The sequence below is a fragment of the Colias croceus genome, chromosome 7 (assembly GCF_905220415.1).
Source record: "Colias croceus chromosome 7, ilColCroc2.1".
NCBI classification, from domain to species: Eukaryota; Metazoa; Arthropoda; class Insecta; order Lepidoptera; family Pieridae; genus Colias; species Colias croceus.
Window position 1 is genome coordinate 10,876,781 of NC_059543.1, and position 26,333 is coordinate 10,903,113.

The 26,333-nt window shown below is 34.6% G+C and overlaps 1 protein-coding gene across 1 annotated transcript in view; it reads right to left on the bottom strand.

Annotated features, from left to right (window-relative positions):
- Positions 1 to 26,333, bottom strand: part of LOC123693104 (terminal nucleotidyltransferase 5C) — a 186,320-nt gene that overhangs the window by 136,599 nt on the left and 23,388 nt on the right. The window contains exon 2 of the mRNA XM_045638065.1: positions 9,470 to 9,867. Coding sequence (XP_045494021.1) covers positions 9,470 to 9,808 — 339 coding nt within the window. The 5' untranslated portion in view covers positions 9,809 to 9,867. The remainder of the gene's footprint in view (positions 1 to 9,469; positions 9,868 to 26,333) is intronic.

Sequence of the window (26,333 nt, forward strand, 5' to 3'; positions counted from 1 at the left end):
ACCTATTTACTGGTAACCATTAGTTACCAAATGTGGCAGCTTATAAATTTGTAGCTAATTTTTTCGTATTCGTAGCTCCTTTTTTAATTACACACTGATAACTGGTTTGTTTCCTCTGACTTACCGGTATTTTTTTAGAAATTGTATATATCTGTGCGTATGTGCAAATAATATGTACTGTATATAAACTATTTTTAGACGAACCTGTAGAAGAAACGTTATTTTTGATTCACCTTTTTAAGTTCACATCAAGCTAAAAGTAAAGGATAACTAAAATTAAGATTTTAACTAAAATAATCATTTTAAATTAGACATTACGAAAATAACTGAACCTCAATTAAGTTCCACCAGTTCATAAAATACAAAGAACTAAGAAGAAAAACTTGTAGTTATTCTCTGTAGAGCTAAACTTTGAGAAGTTGAACGCAATATAATATTACAACAACAAAGTTAAATTTCAATTAGTTCATATATCTAATCGTATCTTCTGGTATCAGGTTACATTAGCCTTAACATTTTCTAAGTTGTTTCTAACATAATATTTATATAGGTAAGTTATTTATTTAAACATCATAGGAATTTTATATATTTAATACTAGGTTTCCGCGCGCGGCTTCGCCCGCGCAGTCATAGAAAAACCCGCATAGTTCCCGTTCCCGTAGAATTTCCGGGCTTGCGTCATTTTCCCGGGATAAAAAGGATTTTCTAGGAATACTATCATATTATAAATGCGAAAGTAACTGTCTGTCTGTCTGTTACTCAATCACGCCTAAACTACTGAACCAATTTTCATGAAATTTGGTATGGAGATATTTTGAAACCCGAGAAATGACATAGGCTACTTTTTATCCCGGGAAAATGGCGCAATCCCTGTAATCCCACGGGAACGGGAACTATGTGGGATTTTCTTTGACTGCGCGGGCGAAGCTACGAGTGGAAAGCTAGTACTCATATATATTTTTAAATATACAAGGGGATCAGTGGTGAAGGCCTCCGAATTGATTAAAAAAGTTGGAGTTTGAATACTAGACAAGTGAACATGCATATTATTTATATTTATATAAAAATTGTGATTATAAAGTCACCCATTTTCTTCGCTTATGTAAGGGTCGATTTTTCAATCCTTGGATAAAATTTATCCGTCCAATAAAGTACACGATAATATTAAAATGTCACCTGTAAACTGTCAAATACTGGCAATTAGATAGTTATTCTATGAATAAGTTATAACCAAGGATTGAAAAATCAGTCCTAAGACATAGGAATGAGGAACAAAACGCGAATTACTTTCGCAAATATAATAAGGTACAAATGCTGCAATATAATTCGAAGCATTTCAGTTCAGGCATTACAAAATCTCACAGGTTCGTGCACTAACGTTATCAACTCGTAATGTATGCACATAAACAAATAGCTTACGAAATGTATCCCTTTTAGTACTAAAATATAAGATTTTAGTAAGCAAAATATTCATTTAGATGAAGTGTTGGATTTACGGGAAATTAACGAGTCATTTATAATTTACAACTGTTTCACGGATTGCTGTGAACATTTATTTATCTAAAAGTTTTTTAATCTATTGCATAGCTTCTATCGCGGGCCTTGAGCGCGGGGACCGAATCGAGAAATTCCGTAACGAAAAAACCTCACGCTCCCCACTCCGACGGGCGGAGGTGTGGCTTGAAGGCATAGCATGCAATAGCTTTACCGCGGCAGTCCCCGAGTGCCACACGGCGTTTTTTCCATTGTCTAATCATCATATCATTTAAATACGAAATATTACCTATATTGAATTATATCTACACTTTGATTTCTATTTAAAATCATGACATACCTATTATACATTTACATTTATTTTTGGATATAACCCCGTAGTTGATACGTTATTTAATTAATATGGTTTGTAATTATTACAAGAGCAACAAATTATAACAACAATAAAACACTAAAAATTTAACGCTTACCGACCGCAATTAAATGTTAACGAACCTTTTAGAATAACTCGATACTACAAATAACGAATTATATTGCACATTGTACCTATAAAAAATTCTTGATAATATAAAAAGATAAATCCTTTGCCTGAATATTGCGTCGTTTACTAAGATTTCGCGATTGTTTGTGGCTACAAGATGAGAAGTCGTTTTTTTAATAATTTATACGAATAAATAGGTTTCGTTTTTCGTATTTATATTTTAGTATAATGCAAAAATAAAGTGTAAAAAAGGTCATCGTTCATTACGAACGAATAGGATGGGCTTCAAATTTGTTTTTTTTTACAAAGCCAAAAAAAAATTAATAAATACAAGCACCTGACGCCATGTTTTTATACAAAATATAATATGTATTTTTTATTTTGCTTCTTAAACCAAAGATTCAAGGTTAACATTTTCATAGATCATCATGAGACGCACAAGGCTATTTTTATAAAAAAAAAACAGTCATACAATACTAATTATACGGTTATAAGGTTAATAATAATTAATTAAGGGTCGATTTTTCAATGCTTGGATAAAACTTATCCGTCCAATAAAGTATTACACGATAATATTAAAATGTCACGTAAACTATCAAATACGGGCAATTAGAATACGTTTTTAAAATGGTAGTTTTAAACATTATTCGATGAATAAGTTTTATCCAAGCATTGAAAAATCGGCCCTTAGTAATTTAACTTGCAACTGACAATTTATTCAAAGAGTAACACGGTGATAGTGTAATAAATATAACCATAGTTTTATTCATTTGTTTTATCTTAAAATTTAGAATTCTCCAAGAAAAGAAATTATAAATTTGACCATGTGACGAATAAACCTAATTTTGGGTGCGCCACATCTGACAAACCCAAATACAGCTATACATTTCAGTATATCAGGTTTATAATGCAGAAGTCGTGATTTACTCCGCGCGAAATCCACGCCAAGTTTATTACCCTTCATTATAATAATAAGCGTTAAAACCAACAATGTTAGACAATGGCACGTGAAACCCCATTTGAGCATCTGTAGGCACGATTTACAATACGAAGGTTTAAAAGAAACCAAAGGGATATGGTAATCTCTAGAGAAGGCCAGATCATCATTACTTTTCTGAACCATACCTAAGCAACACTTACATTAGCCCTAGTAACTAATCGTTAAAATCATATGAGCTGTTTGTACTAAATGTGTTTCTTGTCTTGCTCTAATTGGTAATTGACAGTTTCTATGTCATTTTATTTTACATTTTTCTTTTAACGCTATTGAATTCCAATTCCATACTTTCCTTAATGTTGTTTGCTTTAGTTAATGCTAGATTGTTTATTGTCATCAAGGTAAAGATTGTTTATTGTTATTATCACATCACATCATGTTACATATAACATTTAAGGCCGATTTTTCAATCCATAGTTAAAACTTATACGCCCATACGGCCAAAGAATACATTTTTGAAATGGTAGTTTAATACGTTATTCGACGAATAAGTATTAACCAAGGATTGAGAAATCAGCCCTTTGTAAACAGAAGCCAAGCTAATACTAAACTGTGACTAAACTAACAAATATAATCATGTTTTAGACGTGTTCACTTAACAACGGAATAGAACGATTTCTTGCTCACATTTAACCTATACTCGAACGACATTAGATATTTACGGCTCTGGAAGAATTCTCAGTTCGATTGATATAATGCAACCCACCTGTAATGTACAGAATGTCTGCAGTCAAAATAGATTATCATTTAGGTATGTCCCAGTTAACAAATATAATGCAAATTACACTTTATTTTTCGCGAAACAAACGAAATTATCGTAAACAACGTAATCTAGTTAGAATCACGTGCGACCCTCGGGTTCTATGACCTTAAATATGCTGAGTCAAGGTCCAAACAATGACTTGGGTGGCTTCTTCTAATTGACACATAATTATTACTTAATTATTTCGGCTCCATATTATTAGTGCAATATCAAAGTCTTTTGGTTTATTAGATCTGTTTTCTTCACTTGATACCTTTGATAATATGTTTTCAACAAAAGGCCAAGGTTGCAATATTCCGTCGCAGCTCAAGTCGTATTTCCACTGAACAGACGTAACGCATCTTATTACATGGAAACAAAACTAACGTCAGTTAATTGTGAAGGTACTTCCCCGATGTCAATCACACGGTAAAAACTGCATGTCATCTTTGCATCAGATTTCGTAGTAAAATAGCCGGAACAAGACACATACAAACCAAGCACATTCCCTTTTTGTTGTCTCAGTTTTAACAATAATTCGTAACGTTTCTCCGTGTTATGTAAATTCTTATTTTATATTCGTATTCAAATGCAAACTCAATTAAAGCAACATATTAACTGACTGAAGGACTGAGATAAGAAAGTGAAGGGTCGAAAACGGGAATAAAAGCATTCCTTTAAAAAAAATTAAGAAAATTATACACCTTTAATTTTTATACGTGTTTGGTTGAAACCACGACCTCTGTTAAATATGTATTCCAATCTTCAAGTTAATGTTAATAAATAAAGTTCTAAAACTATTAATGATTGTTTAATAGCAGACAGTAAAGCGAATTTCCCAAAAATAACCAATGTAATTACTATAAATACGCTTGATATCTCGTAAACAGCTCGGAGCAATAGCTAACTCCAGTTAGGAGTTCCGAAGTTCTCCGTAGCATGCAAAGCGAAGACTGTTTAACCATTAATATTAATAACTCTCTACAACTTAACAGATTTTCATATTAAACTTGCTACTTGTTCTTGCTGGGTACCATGTTTAAAAGGTCAGACAATTTGTGATGGTTTTGAACCGGTTTTGTAATGAACCCACTCTATTCTCTTGGTGCTCAAACTAAAAACGTGCCGAAACGGACGCTTTCCAAATATAGGACAGCGTCAAATAGGTTATAATATACACCCAATCCTGACTTGAACCACAAGTTATCACTGGCCGTACTCGCAAAGTTAGTTCACATTTTATATTACTATTTCTGTGAAAGCAAACGTATACCTCTCAGTATTCAATCAGTGCCCTTTTATCATCGTATGGCGTAGTAACTATTTAGAAATCGTGGTATAGTGTTGATAGAATCCATATTTACATTTTGCCAAGCATGGAAGAATATAGCTACTCAATAAGTAGTTATTTTTTTACAGTTGGAAAATAATTAGACTAACTGACAAATCATTTTTAATTTAAAACAATTGAAATAATTTATGTCAATACGTTTAGATTCTTCCTTGGATTCTTCCAATGGTATCTTGTCAAAACATTTAACTCACACGACATGGTTGAAGAGTAAAAAGTCGCTTAATAAAAAAGGTAAATCTAGGCTTCAACAGGCTCTATTTACAAGTGTAAACATTGGTCCATCATGCTCAGGCAAATCGAATAAAGAGTCCAAACAATGTCGCCCTTGAATACTACATCCGCCAACGCATATATCGATCTACACACACACGGTAAGGCTTCAGCACGTGCGTTCCACCTGACGTAACTCCATTGTCCACTCACCCGAATGTGTATTTTATTGCACAGGTGTAAGAAAGAGATTGCTATGAAATAATCGTGTGTGTTACGGCGCTTCGAAGCGCGATCTATCTGTAATTAAGTGGAGGTATTTAACGTTGTGTTGACCTTGTCGAGATTCGTTTTCTTTGACCGAGTGTTTTGACTAAATGGCCAGATAATTTCACTATCAATAGCGATATTTATGTACTTCGCTAATAACAACTTTTGGTCTTAGCGGAATGATTGATAATAACATTGTTATACTGTTGCTAATGAACAAATAATGAAGTAGGTATTGGCTACTAGCTTGCATCGAGGTATTTCTTAATGTGTACCTACGCAGATAAATAACGTTAGTATATTATTGTTTACAATTTAACCTACAATGATTCCCTTCTTTTTTAAATAGATCTACCTTAATCTATACAAAGATCAGGCACCAATTATCAAAGATTAAAAAGGAAGATGTTCGAATTATTCTCAAATTAGCGGTTAATCAAGGAACATATCAATCAACAAGACTGACATTTGGTAATAATACTTGAACCTATGTAAATCCTATCTAGAAATGTTTACGTAACAAAATATTAGTAGATTATCCGTCGGGATTGCATTGAGACGTCAGTAATAACGTAATGATTGTAATCACGGGGTCCATTATCGGTTGTAGCAAGAGGAAATCGCTATCATTTGTGCGGAAAAAATGTGAAATGTTATTCTGTATGTAGCTTAATCTGATACAGAACTTCGATAAGAATTTGTACAATTACGCAATTGTCGACAGGGGTGTTGAAGTTAGTTTTATTGATTATGTGAACTCTAATTTTTTATGGTTTATAGCGAAATAGTGATCGAGAAAAATGGCGCGAACTCGTGATCGTGTCAGAAGCTTAGACTTCTTTGTGGCAGAGCTAAATAATTAGTATTAGTAAATTTGGCTGAAAAAAGGAGTGAGGGATAATGTCTTTAATTTAATTAAAAAAATGAAAACCGTTTGAAGTTAGCTGCTATAGCTTCCAATTAACCTTAAAATTAAATTTCTAGTCTTGAAATACTACTAGATAATATACACAAATGCACAAACGCATTATTAAACCATCGGTCAAAGAATCCGGGTGAACCTATGAATTTGATACTGCCACGAAGTTGTTTAAAATGTTACAACAGATAATCTAAAAATTGCAACAAAAAAGGTCTATCACTTTTCAAAATTAATGTGAGCGTCATAAAAGCAGCCAAGGCAGTACATAGCATATTAATAAATCAATCAGATTGGTGCGCGTATGATCAGGGCGTAAATAAAAAATAAGCGCGAACAAAGTGCGGGATTTGTGGGTTTGCATATTGAATCCTGTATCGGGGATTGGATTACGGGTTTCTGTATCTCCTAACGAAGTATTAACGTTCAAAGTCATATCAAAGTCAAATACGTTTCGAATGCCATAACTGGATTTCGTGAATTTCCTACATTTTTTTACAAACGCTCCTACATTTTGACTTTTTCAAGTGTAACTTATGGCGCGTTGAGAGTTTAATTTTAAGGTCGCGTCATGGCAATACCATCACGTCATGGAGTAAGGTGACAATTTTGGTCTTTTAATCTTGCCAAAGAAGTTTCACTTCTAACACGTACCAATGCTCGGCACACACGCTCTTTTTGAAGGTTTATGTTGAATTTGATTGATTTATTACTTCGCATCATATAAATGAAGATTAAACTCAATCAGTTTAAAAATTTTCAACAATTTTATTGTAATTGGTCCACAAATGTAACATGCGTTTCATAGGAATCATTGTACAGGTGGCAAAGCGATAAGGCAATGTAATAGCTTGTAATTGTGAGAACCGACGCTCATGAGAACATTTTTTCAATTGAGACCGATGCTTAGATTTAGTTCTGATATTATGGATATTTATTTCGCAATAAACACGTGCATTCATTGGAAACTATAGAAGGGGAAGAAAATATTTAAGGCGCGTCCAGAAATGCTACTTCGAAAAAAAATGCTCTTTAGAAATTAGTTGTCGACTCTATTGCCATGACTTAAATTATGTACGCATAAACATAAATATAAAAACTAATTATTTTGTTATTTAAAATAAAAATCATCAATCAACAACAAAGATAATAATAAGACGACGATTAAATCGTTGCAGAGGATCAAGGAACATCTTCTGAAGTTACTACAAGTAATAACTGCGTTAAAAACAACCGACTTCAAACTTGCACTTGCAAAATTTATTACCTACAGACAAAAATGCTCATAAAATAAAAACTACTGGGCCTATCCGAATAAAATTTTTATGGGACCAATTCGACACCATCCCGCATCGAACAAAAAAAGAATCACGTAAATCGGTTCAGAAACCTCGGAGTAATCGGTGTACATACATAAAAAAAAAATAAAAAAAACATACCGGCCGAATTGATAACCTCCTCCTTTTTATTGAAGTCGGTTAAAAATTAAACATGTATTGTTATTGATATTCATAACACATCCTCCCTGTGTTGTAAATAATTCTCATCTACCACTTCCGTGCAAATTAAACCACGTATGAAATCTGCTCCAAAAAATCCTTCCAAAGTTTTACGCGACATTAAAAATTAATAACAAATTATATCCATTCATTAGTACTCTTAATAAAATCTAATACTAAAAATGTCTGAAGACCGAAAAAACATTGAGGCCTTAAAAATATTAATATAAAATTAATGTTGTTTGTGTCTCCAGAGTTCCTTGCCGCTTCACTATAAATAGATCGGATCAATAAGTTAAGTACATTTAGTGGGATCTTCCCACACTTAGACCGGTAAAACTAGAATAAACTAGATTTAATTATAAATTCCTGTACATAGAGCCTAAGGCAGAGCACTTTTTATTTAAAATGAGCTTGGGAATATTTACATAGACATCGGGATGACAAGTAAGTAGCGACAACATAGCCGATTTTATCATCCTGAATGGAATTTTCTTTTGGAGTTAGATGACTAGAAACTCGTAGTTTAAACCAGTAAGTGTCTATTTCTCGGAAGATTCAGAAACGTACTTACCAGTTGAAATTGTATTATTTGGTTGCAATCTTAATGAATTGAGTGAATCTGCGAATAAATTAGATCACTCTGAGCGGGGCGATGAGCACGTGCTCCCGGAAAATAGTCGTCATAAATGGCATATTAAAAGCAAGCTATGTATTAGCTATCCCATACATTAGTATTAAAGTAATCATTGGATTACTGGCAAAGCAATATGACATCTAGGACTGGTTTTATATATTTCAACATTTAATATTGATCCCGTGGGAGTCTGGATGACGACGATTAACAAATTATTCCTAGAATTAGAAAAACATTAGAATAATTTGTTCTAGACCACTTCCAAACGGCGTGGGTAGTGTTAAACCTACCGTGAATAATCTGTCAATTTATACCAGAATATTAAATTTGACGAAAGCGTCTATTTATAAAAGTTCCATATCCTAGGCCTTCATCCACTGAGCCTATATCCACACATCTGTTCAATAACACAATACATAACCTAATTAACGTCACCTCGTGATCAGATAATAACGATATATTGTGAACGTAAAACCTTATTCAGAAGAGAAAGGTAGATTTGATTTCACTTTGTTGGGAACGCAAGTGAAAATGAATTTTATTACCCCCGTCACAGGGTTGATATGGGTAAAATATCATCACAACGTTAATACATGTAAGTCTCTCAATGTATATTTAAGTCAGATTTAATGCGTAAAGGTGAACTTCTAAGGTATAAGGAGCTGAAACAGATTATTAGATTTCACAGAAAGACATACGATTTGTGCATTATATATCTGAATTCGGAAGATATGGCATTAATAATAAAGAAATATTGTTTCATATTTTGGGCGAAACACGTGTATACGGCACGTTTACGTGTACCTATAACTCATTAGTTGTAGATGATCTCGTAACGTAACACAAATAGCTTAATCAAATCTTACCTGAACAACAGCGTCCAAAGCCATCCTCTCAATATCCACTCGGTAGTAGTTGAGCTGGGGCACATATCTCCTCCGCGGCCGGATGTCATCATAGTACGCCACGACATCATTGATGGACACAACGGGACAATCGTCCACGGTACTGCAGCCACTGCTTACGCCGTCTACACCGCTGTCGGAGTCTCCTTCCCCCCCAAAACCCTCCTTGGAGTCTCTCCTATCTCCATAACTCTTCTCCGACTCATACGACTCGTGCAGATCATCCGTGACTATCTCCGGTATTTTCGTCATGTCGTATTCGTAGTCGACGTCGTCCACGTGCTCATCGATGTCAGCCATTTTGTTATGTAAACTTATTGTAACAATCCTTCACTACATGGTATGCCACTCCTGTCGCCCTGGAACAAATGTTTCATATAAGTATGGGGTAACAGAAAATATTGAACAGAATGTGACCCACACAATTTGCGTATTTAATAACTTGCATTTTGTATTGTAATTAACTTAGCTAATGAGAAGAAGAGAACAATTCGAATAATATAGAAGTATACGTATTATATACTAAGACAAGATGGAAATAGCCAAAGAAATTGAGGTTATTATAAATTTAGCCGTACACAAGGAAGCATTCGACAAGCTTAATAAATCTTGGGTTATGAGCTCTAAAATGCGCTTCCATTATAACAGAAGTGACTTACTACTCAGAAACACTGTTCTTGAAGTAATATGAATTTTAATAGACATGAATAATCTTAAATAAACGGAAACATCTCAGAATATGATACGGGATGATGAAATTTGATCTATAATTATATTTGTTCAGGTAATCAAATCGAGAAGGATGTTGTGACAGGCCAAGTATTTTATCTGAAACGTACCTAATACAGAAAAAAGAAGAGACCTTGTTCTTATTTACTATAAAAAATTCTAGAGCTTCCCTCGAATATAAGGATGAAAAATTAATATTTATTGGAAGAACATGTTAAAATTATACGAAATCATAAAAGCTGCTATGATAATCGCTTCAAACCAAACAAGACGACGAATCATAAGACAACTTCCGAAAGGGTAAAATCGAATATGGCGCCGTCAACTGAAACTAAGATTAGGAAAATAAGACCCTGACCGATGACTGAAATATACGTCGAATACAGTGTTGCTACATCTATTTACATATAATATTATAATCGAAGAAAAGTCAAAACTGTACATTGATTTTTTTTTTAATACTCGATGCGTGATCTACAATAGATACTGAAGCCAAAAATATCGTTTTTAGATTTTTTAAGCTATTGCATAGCTTCTATCGCGGGACTTGAGCGCGGGGACCGAATCGAGAAATTCCGTAACGAAAAAACCTCACGCTCCCCACTCCGACGGGCTCGGAGGTGTGGCTTGAAGGCATGCTATGCAATAGCTTTACCGTGGCAGTGCCACACGTCTTTTTTTATGTTTGTCTGTATGTATTTATGTATGTCGGGGCTAAACTCAAAAAGTATTACATCGATTTTCTTCAAACTTGGTACAGAGATAGCATGAGACCTGAGGAAGGATAAAGAATAGGTTTTAACCCGGAAATTCCACAGGAACGGGAACTATGCGGGTTTTTCTTTAACTACGCGGGCGAAGCTAGTACAAAATATATGCTGCAACGGCTGCAACCCATTCACCTATTAACACGGTTCTTCAAAATTTATACTGTTACTTTCGCTTTCATCTCAGCACATTCACCTCAGGTTACACCACGTGCATTACATTTCATACATAATATGTTAATAATAACTTATCTCATATTACAAAAACATAAATTACGTATGAGTGTAAATATTATAATATTTGAGACGACTTTGTGATTCTTTTTACGATACAGGAAAGCAAAATGGTATGGTTGCAACATGTTTTTCTGCATTTTATCTTAGTTTTAAATAGAAAAATTTTGAAGAGTAGAAAAAATTCACCCGCGTCGTTATAATTAAAATCTATACCAACCCATTCAATGTCATATTTACATAGCCATCAAAGATTCTCGTTTAACTATATTGATGTGTAACATATTCTAATATATTCATTGATGTCCATATAAATTCTATTTACGGAAGCATTTCCCCATTACAATATTTATATAATTTTTTCATAAATACATAAAGAGATAACTTTTCGTTTACACGCATCACTTGCCTTAAACATATTCAAATCCATACATACATAATGTACAATACGTCATGTTTAATATTCTTGATGGATTTTTCGACGTGAAATTTCGGCGTAGGTAACGCTAAAATAATGACGTTTCCAATCCCTTATATAAATAAAATTGGGAACATACCTACTTATATTTAGAAGCACAGATAAAATTGAGAACGTAGGTACTTATATTAAGAAGCACAGAAAAAAGTAAAAAACATAGTATACACAATACCTTCATTATTATATTAACAGAAAAAATAATTAACCAAATGCGACACTACGCCAAAAACAAAGCACATAACTAATTCGAATACATTCGAAATATAAAAAGAACATACGAATATAATAATTACTATCGTTCTAAAATCCAAACAAATTAAAAAAAAAACTGTTCTAATTTCAAAAACCCATAATGCACACCATTCACCATTCGTTTTTACTACCCATTCACGAAATTTAGCTTCCAGAACGTCCAATATAGCTATCTCTTTATTGATCATGAAAAACATCTTCCGTCCCGCTCGCACCCGTTGCAACAGGTGCCCTATTATCCTATTTCCCATGTCAAGGGCAACGCAACAAGTGATGTTCCTGACCTGCACTGTTCAATTTTAGTACAAACGATCAATGTATCATGTCTAAATTTTTTTAACAATTTTGATTTATAAGAATAACGCAGTAATGAAATCAAAAACCTTATATACAAAGATTTTTTTTGTTAATGTTTAATTCTTTTGTATTACATTATACAATGCTCGTTTGAAAGTATGTATAATAATAATTGTGTTTTCAAATTAATGAATTAAATTAATATCAGAAGCCAAATAATTGTCTAATTTAGCTTATACAGGGTGGCCCGTTTTCAGTGGTCCAAAAATTTTTTTCAGCTTGAGAGCATCATGAGTAATCATTTAAAACAAACTTTAGTTAAGCGAAAACTTATGGTTTAGAAATTATGAATTTTTTTTTAAATAATCCGAAGTTTCAATGTTTTTGACACAAAACTACTCTGTTATGAAAACTACTGGACCGAATTGAATGAAATTTGGTATAGGTATAGCGCAATAACCTACCTATCGCGCTATAGGCTCATCTTGTGTAAATAATTACACTGAATTTTTTTAATTTAACTTTTTCAGTAGTTTTTTGAATTTCTCGGCAAAATGTCGATTTTTCGAAAAAATCCTGTGAAAAAAAAATGTACCACCAAGGTTTTGCTGGTACTGCTAAAAACTTCCTTAACATAAGGTTATTCTTTACACAAAAAATCATAGTTGTCCTTCGATTGTAACATCTTCAAAAACAATATCATGTGCATTAACACATGAAAATCGAAAAATTACGAAATTTACCATAATTCAATTTTAATCATTTGGAACGGCCAATTTTTGGTTAAAGAACCATTTATTGCCATAAAAGTAATTGCCATCAGTATTCACATGGCTATAAAAGTTAAAATGAATGAAATAAATTTTTTACCTACTAGCCAAGATAACTTTACTTTATTCTAATGTCAATTTATAGAGTTTTTTTTTTGTTATTTAGTTTTTAGGTTTAAATCTTAATAAAAGGTTTGGAGAATCAATAAAACAACATAAATATTAATTAACATATTGTTTATTTTTTACAAAAGGTTTTCGAAATGCCGTCCGCCTTTCGCTAAACATAATCTGCATCTGCGTAAGAAACTTCGCAGCCTATTAAATGGCTGCCGGCTTTCTTTAATGGCTGTTATAGCCATTTGAATTTATGCCTATAAATAACCATAAATTCATTATACATAGGTACATTTGTATACCAGTTTATGGTATTATACCATTTAATACCATAGGTTCATACCTATCCGGAGAGGAGGATCGGTCGCGGTGGCACCATCCACTGGCCAGCCTGTTCACCCGACTTGAACCCCGTTGATTTTTTCATTTGGGGATACATTAAGGAGATTGTGTACGCACGGGAGAGCACATCGGAGCAAGAATTGGAGGAAAATGCAAGTGGCTATAACAGCCATTAAAGAAAGCCGGCAGCCATTTAATAGGCTGCGAATAAATTTTCTTACGCAGATGCAGATTATGTTTAGCGAAAGGCGGACGGCATTTCGAAAACCTTTTGTAAAAAATAAACAATATGTGAATTAATATTTATGTTGTTTTATTGATTCTCCAAACCTTTTATTAAGATTTAAACCTAATAACTAAATAACAAAAAAAAAAAACTCTATAAATTGACATTAGAATAAAGTAAAGTTATCTTGGCTAGTAGGTAAAAAAATTATTTCATTCATTTTAACTTTTATAGCCATGTGAATACTGATTTGTAACGACTTTTATGGCAATAAATGGTTCTTTAACCAAAAATTGGCCGTTCCAAATGATTAAAATTGAATTTTGGTAAATTTCGTAATTTTTCGATTTTCATGTGTTGAATGCACATGATATTGTTTTTGAAGATGTTACAATCGAAGGACAACTATGATTTTTTGTGTAAAGAATAACCTTATGTTAAGGAAGTTTTTAGCAGTACCAGCAAAACCTTGGTGGTACATTTTTTTTTCACAGGATTTTTTCGAAAAATCGACATTTTGCCGAGAAATTCAAAAAACTACAGAAAAAGTTAAATTAAAAAAATTCAGTGTAATTATTTACACAAGATGAGCCTATAGCGCGATAGGTAGGTTATTGCGCTATACCTACACCAAATTTCATTCAATTCGGTCCAGTAGTTTTCATAACAGAGTAGTTTTGTGTCAAAAACATTGAAACTTCGGATTATTTAAAAAAAAAATTCATAATTTCTAAACCATAAGTTTTCGCTTAACTAAAGTTTGTTTTAAATGATTACTCATGATGCTCTCAAGCTGAAAAAAATTTTTGGACCACTGTAAACGGGCCACCCTGTATTAGGTACCTATTAATTTAATTAAATAGTTAAAAATCAAGTGTCTGTTGTAATAAATAACGCGGTTTCAAGTAACGTATTTAATACTAAATTATAATTGGCATAATAAGTTGTTCTTGTAATTCTGTAATATTACATACCTAAGTATAGAATTTGCTTGAAATCAAATGCACGCAAATACGCAAATAAATTATACCTACATTATCTGTCATTAATTTTAATTAACACGGATTAAACTGTTGTTAAACAAGGAACAAAAGTATTTAAAATATTAGTTATTAAGAACAGAATAAAGAAAGCGTATACATACTGTTGTTTTCAAAATTATATAGAATGAGAAAGCCGAATGATAAAGAATGTCGATTAATTATTACACACTTAACCATATAAGATATATTATTGAGGATTTTCAAGGAAACCAATTTGTTTCTCTGTAAATTAAAAGTTTTATTTTAATAGTTTTCACAATAGTTTAACATACAAATAGTTTGTTACTACAACAACTTAACATATGTAATCTCACCTGTAAATTAAAAGAAACGACATTTTAAAGTCCACATATAATAAATCCCCAATTATATCCCTTCTATCTTTCAGTTTTATTATAAATTGCGTTGCACACCAGCACACAATACTTTAATCCTTTCTCGCCATTTTTTCTTACCGCTACGTCAATCCGTGCCACAGATAACGTGAACGCACGAATCGCGGCAAATTTGAATATTGATGAAATGGCATTTCATTACAACCATATGAAACATAATACCTATAACCAAACCACCTAGTAGGTATAGAATAAACGTGAAATACTGTCTCTTACCTCAGAAGGGAACAATGGTCTAGTAATAAGGTGACAGGTATTGGCAGTAACTTTGTATAAAATGTTTACTCCTCGCAAAATCATCATTAAAATACTAATAAGTAATAACACTTAAAGGCATAATTCCTTGCACGCCTTTCTAAATCTTCATCTCAATTACCATATTTTCAAATAGCAATTTCCATATTTGTCACGTCTTAAGAAGCGGTAATTTTAGCCATTAGTATTCAAATAATTTACTTCTATACTCGAATCCAATTTAACGATGACACAGGCTAATCTATCAGAAATACGATACGCGCATACCACCTCATTACAACAATAAAACGTCGATTAGGAATATAAACCTTATGAATGGGCAATAAAGGGGTATATTGAAAGCGATTGCAATCAATCGAATACATTATTTGGCGTTGGGCCATACGCATTGCAATTTTGTGACGTAGAATGCTTCTAATGTGAAATTGTGTTGCGATTAGTGAGGCTTGAACGAAAATTTATTTCTTACTCCATACAGATTGCACGGTTTCTCATATAAATCCTCTTTGTTCTAAATATCTATTTCAGTGGTAGATTGAAATGTTCATTTGATGGATAATTGGTTGTTAGAATAAACAATGCTACATAATATAAAAGTAGGTTACCTTATACGATTTTATTCCACTACTACTGACCCACGCCATTTCGTCTTAAACAGAATACATTTTCCGCTTTTGCAACATTTTTCACAACTGATCCGCTCTTATTAGTATTAGGTATTGGTGTGATTTTATATTGCCTTCCCTGATAACTGATAAGTAAGAATCTTTCAATTAGAACATTAGTGTACCAACCTAAAATCGGAGCGTTCAACGCGCGAGCAAATAAATCTTCAATTTTATAAAATTTGTATCACAGCTTTAATTTAAAAATTATTATGGCTTAACAAACTAAATGATCTAATTTTTTTGAACTTTAGATACCTTTTATACAATACTTCCAAAGAAAGAGTGTGTTTAAATCTTATGTGTGTGATATCAGATTTGCATTTGACAACAACATACCTACTAACTAAGTGCGCACTTATTTAATCTAGATATAAAACTAGGGCTTCCATTACACCACTAATACGATTCGATAATAAAGTATCAATTAAGACTCGTACAAGCCCATTACGTTCTCATTAACTTCATAAATATTTTACGGCATAGTTTTATGGGTACTAAGGGGTAGTTAAGCGCACGACATTTTCCAAAATAATCCGCACTCATTCATATCAATATTTATATTTACTGTAATAGGGCTCTAAACAAGAAGTATGACGTCTAAAAAGTTATAATGTTATAAATTTATAAAGGATAGAAAAAATTCGATCACGAGGCGGGACTTGAACTCGCATCCTTCGCGCCATTCCGGGGCGGATGCCTAACCAACTCAGCCACTCGTGACCCGCCTGAGCAATCGAATTTATTCTATCCTTTCAGTTTTATGTGTCTTAAGGGACACACCGCGCGCCATCTATTGAGATGATTTAACAACCATTTCAACCAATATGAAGCACTTTTCAGTGAATACAATATTGTAACGATGGAACACGACCTTTTCTTGAATTTATATTTTTTGGTTTTTATGGCATTCAAATGCTTTATAAATATAAATTTATAAAGGATAGAAAAAATTCGATCACGAGGCGGGACTTGAACCCGCATCCTTCGCGCCATTCCGGGGCGGATGCCTAACCAACTCAGCCACTCGTGACCCGCCTGAGCAATCGAATTTATTCTATCCTTTCAGTTTTATGTGTCTTAAGGGACACACCGCGCGCCATCTATTGAGATGATTTAACAACCATTTCAACCAATATGAAGCACTTTTCAGTGAATACAATATTGTAACGATGGAACACGACCTTTTCTTGAATTTATATTTTTTGGTTTTTATGGCATTCAAATGCTTTATAAATATAAATTTATAAAGGATAGAAAAAATTCGATCACGAGGCGGGACTTGAACCCGCATCCTTCGCGCCATTCCGGGGCGGATGCCTAACCAACTCAGCCACTCGTGACCCGCCTGAGCAATCGAATTTATTCTATCCTTTCAGTTTTATGTGTCTTAAGGGACACACCGCGCGCCATCTATTGAGATGATTTAACAACCATTTCAACCAATATGAAGCACTTTTCAGTGAATACAATATTGTAACGATGGAACACGACCTTTTCTTGAATTTATATTTTTTGGTTTTTATGGCATTCAAATGCTTTATAAATATAAATTTATAAAGGATAGAAAAAATTCGATCACGAGGCGGGACTTGAACCCGCATCCTTCGCGCCATTCCGGGGCGGATGCCTAACCAACTCAGCCACTCGTGACCCGCCTGAGCAATCGAATTTATTCTATCCTTTCAGTTTTATGTGTCTTAAGGGACACACCGCGCGCCATCTATTGAGATGATTTAACAACCATTTCAACCAATATGAAGCACTTTTCAGTGAATACAATATTGTAACGATGGAACACGACCTTTTCTTGAATTTATATTTTTTGGTTTTTATGGCATTCAAATGCTTTATAAATATAAATTTATAAAGGATAGAAAAAATTCGATCACGAGGCGGGACTTGAACCCGCATCCTTCGCGCCATTCCGGGGCGGATGCCTAACCAACTCAGCCACTCGTGACCCGCCTGAGCAATCGAATTTATTCTATCCTTTCAGTTTTATGTGTCTTAAGGGACACACCGCGCGCCATCTATTGAGATGATTTAACAACCATTTCAACCAATATGAAGCACTTTTCAGTGAATACAATATTGTAACGATGGAACACGACCTTTTCTTGAATTTATATTTTTTGGTTTTTATGGCATTCAAATGCTTTATAAATATAAATTTATAAAGGATAGAAAAAATTCGATCACGAGGCGGGACTTGAACCCGCATCCTTCGCGCCATTCCGGGGCGGATGCCTAACCAACTCAGCCACTCGTGACCCGCCTGAGCAATCGAATTTATTCTATCCTTTCAGTTTTATGTGTCTTAAGGGACACACCGCGCGCCATCTATTGAGATGATTTAACAACCATTTCAACCAATATGAAGCACTTTTCAGTGAATACAATATTGTAACGATGGAACACGACCTTTTCTTGAATTTATATTTTTTGGTTTTTATGGCATTCAAATGCTTTATAAATATAAATTTTATAAAGGATAGAAAAAATTCGATCACGAGGCGGGACTTGAACCCGCATCCTTCGCGCCATTCCGGGGCGGATGCCTAACCAACTCAGCCACTCGTGACCCGCCTGAGCAATCGAATTTATTCTATCCTTTCAGTTTTATGTGTCTTAAGGGACACACCGCGCGCCATCTATTGAGATGATTTAACAACCATTTCAACCAATATGAAGCACTTTTCAGTGAATACAATATTGTAACGATGGAACACGACCTTTTCTTGAATTTATATTTTTTGGTTTTTATGGCATTCAAATGCTTTATAAATATAAATTTATAAAGGATAGAAAAAATTCGATCACGAGGCGGGACTTGAACCCGCATCCTTCGCGCCATTCCGGGGCGGATGCCTAACCAACTCAGCCACTCGTGACCCGCCTGAGCAATCGAATTTATTCTATCCTTTCAGTTTTATGTGTCTTAAGGGACACACCGCGCGCCATCTATTGAGATGATTTAACAACCATTTCAACCAATATGAAGCACTTTTCAGTGAATACAATATTGTAACGATGGAACACGACCTTTTCTTGAATTTATATTTTTTGGTTTTTATGGCATTCAAATGCTTTATAAATATAAATTTATAAAGGATAGAAAAAATTCGATCACGAGGCGGGACTTGAACCCGCATCCTTCGCGCCATTCCGGGGCGGATGCCTAACCAACTCAGCCACTCGTGACCCGCCTGAGCAATCGAATTTATTCTATCCTTTCAGTTTTATGTGTCTTAAGGGACACACCGCGCGCCATCTATTGAGATGATTTAACAACCATTTCAACCAATATGAAGCACTTTTCAGTGAATACAATATTGTAACGATGGAACACGACCTTTTCTTGAATTTATATTTTTTGGTTTTTATGGCATTCAAATGCTTTATAAATATAAATTTATAAAGGATAGAAAAAATTCGATCACGAGGCGGGACTTGAACCCGCATCCTTCGCGCCATTCCGGGGCGGATGCCTAACCAACTCAGCCACTCGTGACCCGCCTGAGCAATCGAATTTATTCTATCCTTTCAGTTTTATGTGTCTTAAGGGACACACCGCGCGCCATCTATTGAGATGATTTAACAACCATTTCAACCAATATGAAGCACTTTTCAGTGAATACAATATTGTAACGATGGAACACGACCTTTTCTTGAATTTATATTTTTTGGTTTTTATGGCATTCAAATGCTTTATAAATATAAATTTATAAAGGATAGAAAAAATTCGATCACGAGGCGGGACTTGAACCCGCATCCTTCGCGCCATTCCGGGGCGGATGCCTAACCAACTCAGCCACTCGTGACCCGCCTGAGCAATCGAATTTATTCTATCCTTTCAGTTTTATGTGTCTTAAGGGACACACCGCGCGCCATCTATTGAGATGATTTAACAACCATTTCAACCAATATGAAGCACTTTTCAGTGAATACAATATTGTAACGATGGAACACGACCTTTTCTTGAATTTATATTTTTTGGTTTTTATGGCATTCAAATGCTTTATAAATATAAATTTATAAAGGATAGAAAAAATTCGATCACGAGGCGGGACTTGAACCCGCATCCTTCGCGCCATTCCGGGGCGGATGCCTAACCAACTCAGCCACTCGTGACCCGCCTGAGCAATCGAATTTATTCTATCCTTTCAGTTTTATGTGTCTTAAGGGACACACCGCGCGCCATCTATTGAGATGATTTAACATGCCATATGCAACAATGCCATAAAAACCAAAAAATATAAATTCAAGAAAAGGTCGTGTTCCATCGTTACAATATTGTATTCACTGAAAAGTGCTTCATATTGGTTGAAATGGTTGTTAAATCATCTCAATAGATGGCGCGCGGTGTGTCCCTTAAGACACATAAAACTGAAAGGATAGAATAAATTCGATTGCTCAGGCGGGTCACGAGTGGCTGAGTTGGTTAGGCATCCGCCCCGGAATGGCGCGAAGGATGCGGGTTCAAGTCCCGCCTCGTGATCGAATTTTTTCTATCCTTTATAAATTTATATTTATAAAGCATTTGAATGCCATAAAAACCAAAAAATATAAATTCAAGAAAAGGTCGTGTTCCATCGTTACAATATTGTATTCACTGAAAAGTGCTTCATATTGGTTGAAATGGTTGTTAAATCATCTCAATAGATGGCGCGCGGTGTGTCCCTTAAGACACATAAAACTGAAAGGATAGAATAAATTCGATTGCTCAGGCGGGTCACGAGTGGCTGAGTTGGTTAGGCATCCGCCCCGGAATGGCGCGAAGGATGCGGGTTCAAGTCCCGCCTCGTGATCGAATTTTTTCTATCCTTTATAAATTTATATTTATAAAGCATTTGAATGCCATAAAAACCAAAAAATATAAATTCAAGAAAAGGTCGTGTTCCATCGTTACAATATTGTATTCACTGAAAAGTGCTTCATATTGGTTGAAATGGTTGTTAAATCATCTCAATAGATGGCGCGCGGTGTGTCCCTTAAGACACATAAAACTGAAAGGATAGAATAAATTCGATTGCTCAGGCGGGTCACGAGTGGCTGAGTTGGTTAGGCATCCGCCCCGGAATGGCGCGAAGGATGCGGGTTCAAGTCCCGCCTCGTGATCGAATTTTTTCTATCCTTTATAAATTTATATTTATAAAGCATTTGAATGCCATAAAAACCAAAAAATATAAATTCAAGAAAAGGTCGTGTTCCATCGTTACAATATTGTATTCACTGAAAAGTGCTTCATATTGGTTGAAATGGTTGTTAAATCATCTCAATAGATGGCGCGCGGTGTGTCCCTTAAGACACATAAAACTGAAAGGATAGAATAAATTCGATTGCTCAGGCGGGTCACGAGTGGCTGAGTTGGTTAGGCATCCGCCCCGGAATGGCGCGAAGGATGCGGGTTCAAGTCCCGCCTCGTGATCGAATTTTTTCTATCCTTTATAAATTTATATTTATAAAGCATTTGAATGCCATAAAAACCAAAAAATATAAATTCAAGAAAAGGTCGTGTTCCATCGTTACAATATTGTATTCACTGAAAAGTGCTTCATATTGGTTGAAATGGTTGTTAAATCATCTCAATAGATGGCGCGCGGTGTGTCCCTTAAGACACATAAAACTGAAAGGATAGAATAAATTCGATTGCTCAGGCGGGTCACGAGTGGCTGAGTTGGTTAGGCATCCGCCCCGGAATGGCGCGAAGGATGCGGGTTCAAGTCCCGCCTCGTGATCGAATTTTTTCTATCCTTTATAAATTTATATTTATAAAGCATTTGAATGCCATAAAAACCAAAAAATATAAATTCAAGAAAAGGTCGTGTTCCATCGTTACAATATTGTATTCACTGAAAAGTGCTTCATATTGGTTGAAATGGTTGTTAAATCATCTCAATAGATGGCGCGCGGTGTGTCCCTTAAGACACATAAAACTGAAAGGATAGAATAAATTCGATTGCTCAGGCGGGTCACGAGTGGCTGAGTTGGTTAGGCATCCGCCCCGGAATGGCGCGAAGGATGCGGGTTCAAGTCCCGCCTCGTGATCGAATTTTTTCTATCCTTTATAAATTTATATTTATAAAGCATTTGAATGCCATAAAAACCAAAAAATATAAATTCAAGAAAAGGTCGTGTTCCATCGTTACAATATTGTATTCACTGAAAAGTGCTTCATATTGGTTGAAATGGTTGTTAAATCATCTCAATAGATGGCGCGCGGTGTGTCCCTTAAGACACATAAAACTGAAAGGATAGAATAAATTCGATTGCTCAGGCGGGTCACGAGTGGCTGAGTTGGTTAGGCATCCGCCCCGGAATGGCGCGAAGGATGCGGGTTCAAGTCCCGCCTCGTGATCGAATTTTTTCTATCCTTTATAAATTTATATTTATAAAGCATTTGAATGCCATAAAAACCAAAAAATATAAATTCAAGAAAAGGTCGTGTTCCATCGTTACAATATTGTATTCACTGAAAAGTGCTTCATATTGGTTGAAATGGTTGTTAAATCATCTCAATAGATGGCGCGCGGTGTGTCCCTTAAGACACATAAAACTGAAAGGATAGAATAAATTCGATTGCTCAGGCGGGTCACGAGTGGCTGAGTTGGTTAGGCATCCGCCCCGGAATGGCGCGAAGGATGCGGGTTCAAGTCCCGCCTCGTGATCGAATTTTTTCTATCCTTTATAAATTTATATTTATAAAGCATTTGAATGCCATAAAAACCAAAAAATATAAATTCAAGAAAAGGTCGTGTTCCATCGTTACAATATTGTATTCACTGAAAAGTGCTTCATATTGGTTGAAATGGTTGTTAAATCATCTCAATAGATGGCGCGCGGTGTGTCCCTTAAGACACATAAAACTGAAAGGATAGAATAAATTCGATTGCTCAGGCGGGTCACGAGTGGCTGAGTTGGTTAGGCATCCGCCCCGGAATGGCGCGAAGGATGCGGGTTCAAGTCCCGCCTCGTGATCGAATTTTTTCTATCCTTTATAAATTTATATTTATAAAGCATTTGAATGCCATAAAAACCAAAAAATATAAATTCAAGAAAAGGTCGTGTTCCATCGTTACAATATTGTATTCACTGAAAAGTGCTTCATATTGGTTGAAATGGTTGTTAAATCATCTCAATAGATGGCGCGCGGTGTGTCCCTTAAGACACATAAAACTGAAAGGATAGAATAAATTCGATTGCTCAGGCGGGTCACGAGTGGCTGAGTTGGTTAGGCATCCGCCCCGGAATGGCGCGAAGGATGCGGGTTCAAGTCCCGCCTCGTGATCGAATTTTTTCTATCCTTTATAAATTTATATTTATAAAGCATTTGAATGCCATAAAAACCAAAAAATATAAATTCAAGAAAAGGTCGTGTTCCATCGTTACAATATTGTATTCACTGAAAAGTGCTTCATATTGGTTGAAATGGTTGTTAAATCATCTCAATAGATGGCGCGCGGTGTGTCCCTTAAGACACATAAAACTGAAAGGATAGAATAAATTCGATTGCTCAGGCGGGTCACGAGTGGCTGAGTTGGTTAGGCATCCGCCCCGGAATGGCGCGAAGGATGCGGGTTCAAGTCCCGCCTCGTGATCGAATTTTTTCTATCCTTTATAAATTTATATTTATAAAGCATTTGAATGCCATAAAAACCAAAAAATATAAATTCAAGTTATAATGTTGTTATTTTAGAAATAAGAAAACATTCCTTAATTGAGTAGGTACATTTCATTTACAAAACGCCGTTTACAGGGCTAGAAAAAATATTAAATATCTTTAATTAGCGTTAAACATTTCATGAATTTTATTCTACACCAAAAATATTATTTGTCGAGACAAAACGTAGGTACTAGAGTGGTTAAACAGCATTGTCTAATTAATTATTATTTAAATCACTTTACAACGCGCCACAAAGTATGACGTAATGTCTGTCTGTTCCAAAAAATATCTCTCCCCGACCTAGACTATAATTATGATTAAAACAGACTATAATTCTTATAATTTATGAAACTTGGAGTAATTTTGAGTGAAACAAGATATTGTATCAGCCTTTTTAAATAAATGGTAATAAGCAGTACATTACAACGCTATTCATTGATATTGACAAATCCTTTAGCCCACAAAAACTTGGAAATAAAAAACTGAAAGCAAACCGATTACAGAAAAGTGAAAAGTGGAAGATTTTATTATGTATCGTTGTAAAAATACTTTATAGGAACATGCATACATGAACATGCATATAGTACTTAATATGCATGTTCTCAGCACGTTTGTTCAAATTTAAATTTTATATTTTACCTTACACAAACAATAAATATCTCCGTCGACATTGATAAAAAAATAGAGCTGATTTTTAATCAACGTTCTTTAGTTTAATTTTTTTTTAACATGTCAACAATAAACTTAACAACATGTAAGTTAGAATATATAAGTTCTTTCGTAAAGAAAACATACAAATACTTATGATTTTTCAAATTGGCTATCGTTTTAGGTCTTCGAGTTACAGCCTAAGGTGCTACGCAATATTAAATTCGAAATGGCACCCCCTAGAGACAACAATTTCATACATATTAGAGCGAATTTCTGTACATACCTACATATTTTTATAACCTGTAAGTATCACTTTACCACTGTAAAAAATTAAATGGTATGTCCTACATGGGGTACGACATTACCATGAAATTGAGTTAGTAACTTAGGCCCCGGAACCACAGACACAATAGAAAATGTATTGTGTCTGGGACCGATCGGGCCGCTTGGGGCTCAATGGGTTAATTAAAATATGCCACGTTATGTCGCATCCATAGAAATCTAAATAACAAGTCTATGGTCGCATCGGTAAGTACGATAAAGTTTGAAATCTAATATTTGCAATTAATGAATGACAGTTATGTGTCAAATATGCATGATGATTGTTCCTTTAACTCCTCGTGGAGCATAGGGCCTCAGTAAAAGTCAAATATGCATAGTGTAACCAAAAAAAATCAAAGCAAAATTTTTAAGTTTTTTTTTTAGTGAATTTTCTTTATCGGGGTTGGAAAAAAATTTAGTGTAACGTTTTTTCGTTGCGCCGGTTACGCGTGATATTTTTCCATTACGCGCCATCTTTTTCTTATATATTATCTATCACGCGAATTTCTGTAAAGTTGAAAAATAAGGTCATAAAGAAATTTCACTTCTTACGTGTGTACTCTAGTAGACGCACACATTTTTTTTTATTCAGTATTTCGGTTGGTTCAACTCTAATAATGCCAATAGTCAAAACGCTAAACAAACAACATCACTTATATGTCACCAAAATAAATATTGCAAATGTCCCCAGTCGTTAAGCCCTATAGTTATTTTTGGCAATCGGAGAAATGATATTGCATAATACGTTACCTTGAACTTGCTCAAGAAACTTGTTGCACTGGCAGCTCGCCAGATATTGTTCAACACTTATAAAGTTTGTTTATGAAACCGATAGTATCTGTATTTAAGAGTAATAAACGTTTGGGTAAAAGTTTTATTTGCGCGAACGATGTTTCGATTGATATTAGTTACAAATTGTGCGTAAATGAATTGACTAGTGAGTAAAACCGTGTGATATTGGTATATTCGCGATGAACAAGTGATAATTTGAACAATATAGTATGTTTTAATGCTATTTTAAGACCATGAAGAACATTTCCATTAGGTTTGTCCGGTTCTCATTAATTGACCTGAGATATACCAATAAAATAATCGTTTCTAGAATTTTCTTATAGATTATTTTCATACATGTCACTTTTGGTTGTTTGGACCCGTTTGCATAAACTCGTCCCAAATCATGTCTAGACAAGGATAATCCGATAAAACGTGGATAGAACGAATGTTCCACGGCGTTTGATCAAATATTAACTTTATTAATATTATATTACTAGCGGTCTGCCCCGGCTTCGCCCGTGGTACATATTTACGTTTTCTCTCCATTAGAACCATCCTCGTAATTCAAGGAATATAATAAAAATATAATAATTGAGATAGGTCCACCCGTTCACGCGTGACGCCGAGACCAAGGGAAATAGGGATTCATTTTTATCTATAGAGATTTGCACGTGTGACGTCAAAGTTTCTATGGACCCATAAAATAAGAAAATATGTACATACGAATATTTTATGCATCAGAAAGGAAAAACTATGAATTCGAATGTAGCACGCGCAACTTGATATTTCTCTTTTACCGTTTTAACGAGAAAGGACGTCGAAGCAACAAGGAAAAATTCAGAA